At 32.0% G+C, this 6,092-nt stretch overlaps 1 protein-coding gene across 1 annotated transcript in view; it reads left to right on the forward strand.

The window, feature by feature from the left end:
• Positions 1-5,415, forward strand: part of LOC117167826 (endocuticle structural glycoprotein SgAbd-2-like) — a 10,938-nt gene extending 5,523 nt beyond the window's left edge. The window contains exon 2 of the mRNA XM_033353033.1: positions 4,388-5,415. Coding sequence (XP_033208924.1) covers positions 4,388-4,852 — 465 coding nt within the window. The 3' untranslated portion in view covers positions 4,853-5,415. The remainder of the gene's footprint in view (positions 1-4,387) is intronic.
• The last annotated feature ends 677 nt before the right edge of the window (positions 5,416-6,092 follow it).

Raw genomic sequence — 6,092 nt, forward strand, 5'->3', positions numbered from 1 at the left:
CAGGATGACAATGCGGTGAAGGTGTGGTTTGATGTCAGAGTGCAATAAAGGTTACGGAGTCGCTGGAAATTTTTTATTGAAAAACTATGCGCTTTTCGGAAAGTTTGTCAAGAATAAAAAGTTCTTGTAATCAGCCGAGGAATACGCCTGAATTTTTTCGGAGCGTTTTGAACAAAATTTTGAATTTTGCAAAAATTCCTCATATGCAAAATCCAAAATTTTGCTCAAAACGCTTCGAGAAAATTCAGGCGTATTCCTTGGCTGATTACGAGAACTTTTTATTCTTGATGATTTTTCCGAAAAGCGCATCGTTTATTGTAAAAAATTCATGAATGTTTTAACAAAAATTTTGCCATTAAGACGCGATTTTGAAAATACTAAAACGAAAAATCGATCTTTGAACCATGGATTCTCAAAGTTTAGACATTTATTCCACCGGTTAGTGAGATTCCAGGTTAATTACAGACTCGAAAAACTTTGGAAAATGGTTCACAAAAAAAATAGGCACGAAAAATCACGTTTTTTTTTTGTTTAAACTGCATTTTGGGATAATAAGAAAATTTTTTGAGAAATTTCATTGACACTGTCGGAAAGAGGAGATCTTAAGCAATAAAAATATATGTGTCTCAATTTTTTTTAGTGTCGAATAGTCTTAGTTATTGGCCGTTGAAAAGCAGTGTACAAAACAGTGTTTTGGCCCTTTAAGGGTTAAAGACTATCTAAGAATTAGGTAAGGGGTATTCTATTTAAATAGAGGATGTCTGGATGATTGTAATCTAGACTTTCTGTTTAATAGAGTCTGTGTAGAAGTGGGGTAGGAGGTAATCTATTTCAATAGGCCTATTTTGGATTTAAAATAGGGTGGTCTATTTAATTTGTACATTGTGAGAGTTAGGAAAGGGGTGTTCTATTTAAATAGAGGACATTATAATGATTGGTTAAAAGCCATCCTATTTAAAAGTCTCCATTTGAAGGTCGGGCAGGGGTAATCAATAGGGGCTATTTAGGGAATTTAAAGGGTGCGTTCTATTAATTATGGACTATATTATATAATAGGTATATTATTTACTTATTTATTTTCATTAATATATGATATATCATATATTATTATTTTAAAATCATTTTTCTGAATTTAATTGGATTATTAAGCATTACATACATAGGACGTTTTAATGTCAGGGTTATTTGTGTGATTGGAGGGGGTCATTTATTTAATAGTTATTTTAAAAGTGCCCTTTAAAAGTTATTACCAACAGCTATTTTCAAAAGTAGCTATTTTGGGGTTTTATCTGGCGTAGTTTATTTAATAGGGGCTATTTAAGAGGTAAGTAAATAGGTTTCATAATCAAATTGAGATTGCTATTTGGAGGGTTATAGAGGGATTTAGAGGGTTCTTTGGGTGATTGGAGGTGGAGGGATATATTTAGTGGTTATTTTAAAAGTGTCCTTTAAAAGCTATTTCCAATAGCTATTTTCAAAGTGGCTATTTTGGGGTATTTAGCTGGCTTGGGCTATTTAATAGGGGCCATTTCAAATTTAGATAAATAGATTTCATAATCAAATAGAGGTTGTTATATGAAGGGTTATAGAGGGATTTAGAGGATTAATTGAGTTATTAGCGGGGGGGGGGGGCTGATATATTTCGTAGTTATTTTTAAATTGCCCTCTAAAAGTTATTTTCAATAGCTATTTTGAAAAGTGGGTATTTTGGGGTTTGATCTGGCGTGGTCTTATTATTAGGGGCTATTTAAGAGTTAGGTACATTGGTTTCATAATTAAATAGATGTTGTTATTTAGAGGGTTATAGAGGGATTTAGAGGGTTATTTGGGTGATCGGAGGTGAGGGATCTATTCATTAGTTATTTTAAAAGTGTGATTTAAAAGCGATTTTCCAAAATTGCTACTTTAGGAGTTTAATTGGCGTGGTATGTTTAATAGGGACTATTTAAGAGTGTTATAAATAGTTTTTCTATTTAAACAAAAGTTGTTTGTACGATTGTAAGCGGATTTGTTTATATAATAGCATTTACATAAAATTCAAACAGTTAGTAGCTATTTTGTAGCTAGGTAAGGGGTGTTCTATTGAAATAGAGGATATTATAGGGATTAGTGAAGAGTCATCCTATTTAATAGTATCTTTTTAGGACATTTGAAAGACAAAAGCTATATATTCAGGGCTACTTATTAGACTCGGAAATATTTGGGTAAATGTAAAGAGGCAGTCAATTAGGGTTGGAGGATGGGGTATTCTATTTAAGCAGGAAACATTTGGAAATTTTAAGGGGTTATTCTTGTTAATAGGGGCTTTTTGTGAGTTGGGTAAAGAGCTTAGCATGATGTAGGACATTTGAAAAGAGGCTATTTGTGTAATTGGATAGGAAATGGACTATTTAATAGGTATTGTTAGGGGTTCACAAGGGCTTTAGCAAATGTTGATCTGCCTCAATAGAGAATATGTGTGGTATTTCAAGGGGGGGGGGGGGTATATTTATTATCATATATTTAGAGGTTTGCAAGGAGCATGGCCTATTTATTAGAATTCATTTTTAGGCTGAGCGAAGAAGAGTCTATTTTTATTAGGGGTTTTTTTTGATGGATTGAAAGGAAGATGGCCTATTATTAGGGCATATTTATAGTATAGGGGAGGGTTGGACTCTTTTAATAGCAGAAGTTAGGAGTTTTTAAGGGCTTTCTAATTAATAGGGCCATTCACAAAATTCACAAAATAATTTAGAGGTGAATGGCGTTCGTAGAAGTATGATAATTCATATTAAGAACAATGGAACAAGCATCACACCGCATACATATCAACTCCATAGGGATTGTTTACAGATTTTGGATAGGTGCTATTGAGTTAGTTTTATTGAGTTAGTCAAGAAGATGGTTTATTTAAGGAGGTCCACTTAAGGGTTGAGGTAAAGCTAATCTGTTTCAACAGATGCTATTGAATAGGATGGTCTATTTAAAAGTTGCTATTTGATAAATTGCAAGGGACAATCTATTTAATCAGGTCTATTTGATCTATTGAAAGGAATGCAATCTATTTATGAGTGTCTATTAAAGGATTTAGAAAGGGGAGGTTTTATTTTTATAGAGGCCGTTTCGGAAAGTAGCTGGTCTACTTTATTGGGGACATTAAAGGGGTGACATAAAATGTTTGAAAAGGAGCGGCTGATTTTAAAATGTGAGCTATTTAAAGGTCGAAATAGGGGTGGTGTATTCTAACAGCGCCTATTTGGGTTATTGAAAGGAAGGTCTATTTAATAGGAGAATTTTGGGGAATTTTAAGAGGGTTTTCTATTTGGTAGATGCTATTTGAGAGTTAGTAAGGGTTTCATCATGAAGTGTTTATTTTAAAAGGAGCTATTATTTAGGTAACTAGAAAGGAAATAGTCTATTTAATAGGTATTGTTAAGAGTTCGTAAGGCCTTATATAAAAGGTGGCCTCTTATAGGAGATCTGTTTTTTAAGAGATTGTAAGGGGAATGGTCTATTTAGTAGGGCCCGTTATTGGATTTATTTATTTGGGTCTATTTACGGTTTGGAAAATGTTTAGCCTTTTTTAGTAGTGGCAATGAGTTGAATTTCAAATATCTGTTTATTTGGTAGGTAATATTTTGAGAGGTTTTAAATTAGTGCTATTTGGATATTGGCAAAGGGATATGAAGAGGAGCTACACAATTTGAATAGAGGCTATTTAGAGATTGAGTACCGGTTGGTATATTTAATAGCTCTTCATTGAAATAGGGCGATTGTCAATTTCGCCCCAACTACCTGCGTACGCCCCCCCCCCCCACTACGCGGCTTCCCAGCACTCTACCAAACTTCTGTGACCGAGCCTGGTCAGCGGGAGTCATTTGTACCTAATGAGAGGTCTAAAAGGCAAAATAAACATTTTTTTGTAGAACAAAATCAAATTTCTCAAGTCAAGCTATTGAAAGGATAATTTCATAGAATGTGATTGTTTAAGCAATAAATAAAATTGATTATGTTTATTAATGAGTTTAAAATTAGGTTAGGAATAAGACTTTTCATATTTTGCTACTGCGGTTGAATTGAGTAAAATATACTGAAAAATTTGCTATGAAATTTCACATAAATTCGAACATTTATTCTCTATTTTTTAACTTTTTAAGTAAAAGTACGTATCGTTGGAATCCTTATAATTCGCAGATTTCTAATATAATATTTATAAATTAACAAGTGCTAAATTTAGAAAATGTTGTGTTGTACAGTTTAGTTCTCATTAGCTACAAAGGACTCCCGCTGACCAAAGTCGGCGACATCAGTTCGGTTGAGTGAGCGGAAGCCTCGCAGTGGGGGAAACGTACAAACCTATACTTATCTGGGCCTATACTCTATTTAACTAATTTCACATTTTTTTCAGGTCTTCATTGCCCTGGCAGGTCTCACACAGGCCCAGGATTTGTACTTTAGGGAGCCTGAGAAACTCGTGAGGGGCTCCCACGATTTGGGAGACACGCGAGGAAATTATGCATTCAATTATGAAACTGAGGGCGGAATTTTGCAAAGGGAGCAGGGATCCCGAAAATATGAAGGAACTGATGCTGAGACTCAATTGATTCAAGGATCGGTGCAATATAATGCACCTGATGGTACCCCAATTTCGCTAAGCTGGACTGCTGATGAATTCGGAACCCAAGTCTCTGGATCCCATTTACCGACCCCTCCCCCAATTCCACCTGCGATCCAAAGGGCTCTTGATTGGCTCGCAAAACAACCCTCGACGACTGAAGAACCTCAGCAATCGGAAAATTTTAAGGAAAAACCCAAGAAAAACGCCGTTTTGGTGAAACAACAGTTCAGACTACCACAGAACAGGAAAAATTAGAATGATTTATAATTAGGTTGATTTCTAGAATTTGGGTACAAAATTTTTTTGAAGATAGAATTTCTTGTAAGAAAAGTTTTGTTTAATTATTTTATGATGGAGAGGAAAAATTTGGTTACTTTGCTTTTGAAAGCAGCATATTAAGGAAAGAATATACTGCATTGAAATAAATGTTAATTATAAAATTAATATTTATATTTTAGCAGTATAAATTAAAATCAATATCAATTATATTGATGATTTTTTCAAATTCTAATACTAATTTTTTCATTACATTAATCACATCTTTTCATTTGGTATGTTGAATAAAATGCTGATAAAAATTGGCGCACCTGCAATTTTCGAAAAAAAATTGTTTTTCGAAATTTCGTATTTTAATTTTATAAATAAGGACATAATCACGTAATTTTTGATATGCATATTGAAAAAAAATACTGGTGCAGATTTATTTTAGTTGGTAAGTTAAAAGAGAGAAACTTATATTTAGATATTTCTAGTTTGGAAGTAAGCGACGAGATCAAAGTTATATTTTAAAATAAATTTTGATATTTTTTAAGAAAAAATTGTTTTATTTATTTATTTTGTTCATAAAGAATAGTCAACTTAAGGAACCGAATAAGGAGAACCAAATTTGAGATAATTAAAAGATTGCAAGCATTCCAATTCGAAAATATTAAATTTTTACATCATTACCATCATGAAATTGGATTTGAAAAATCTTTTGAAAATAAAATTGAACATTTTTATTATTTTTGAAAATACGTTCCTTTGATATTTTTTTCTAAGAGCTATTACATTTTTTAAGGAATAATTATTTTATGTAATGTATTTAAAAAGTATAATTTTAAAGTGAAAAAGATTAATTATTTATAAAATATTTCAAACATCATCCAGAAAACTTGAATGTTCAACAAAAATGTTAATTTCCATACAGTTAGTTTAATGCTCAACAAAATATTAAAAATTTGTATTAAAAAATTAATTTTAATCACAAAAATTAATTTTCAACAAAAAAGATTTATTTTCTGCCAAAAGGACGAATTTTCAACAAGTTGCATACATTTTCAACTATATAGTTTATAAAATTAATTTGATGCTGATTTCTACAATTGGACACTAAGTAGTGGAATTTCTCAACTAAAAAAGATCAACTGTTAAACAAAAATGGTGCAGTAAAATTTTCATTAAATACCATTATTTTTTAAATAAGAGAAGCAAATTGTCCAAACAACAGTTTAAT

Source organism: Belonocnema kinseyi, chromosome 1 (assembly GCF_010883055.1).
Source record: "Belonocnema kinseyi isolate 2016_QV_RU_SX_M_011 chromosome 1, B_treatae_v1, whole genome shotgun sequence".
Classification (NCBI taxonomy): Eukaryota; Metazoa; Arthropoda; class Insecta; order Hymenoptera; family Cynipidae; genus Belonocnema; species Belonocnema kinseyi.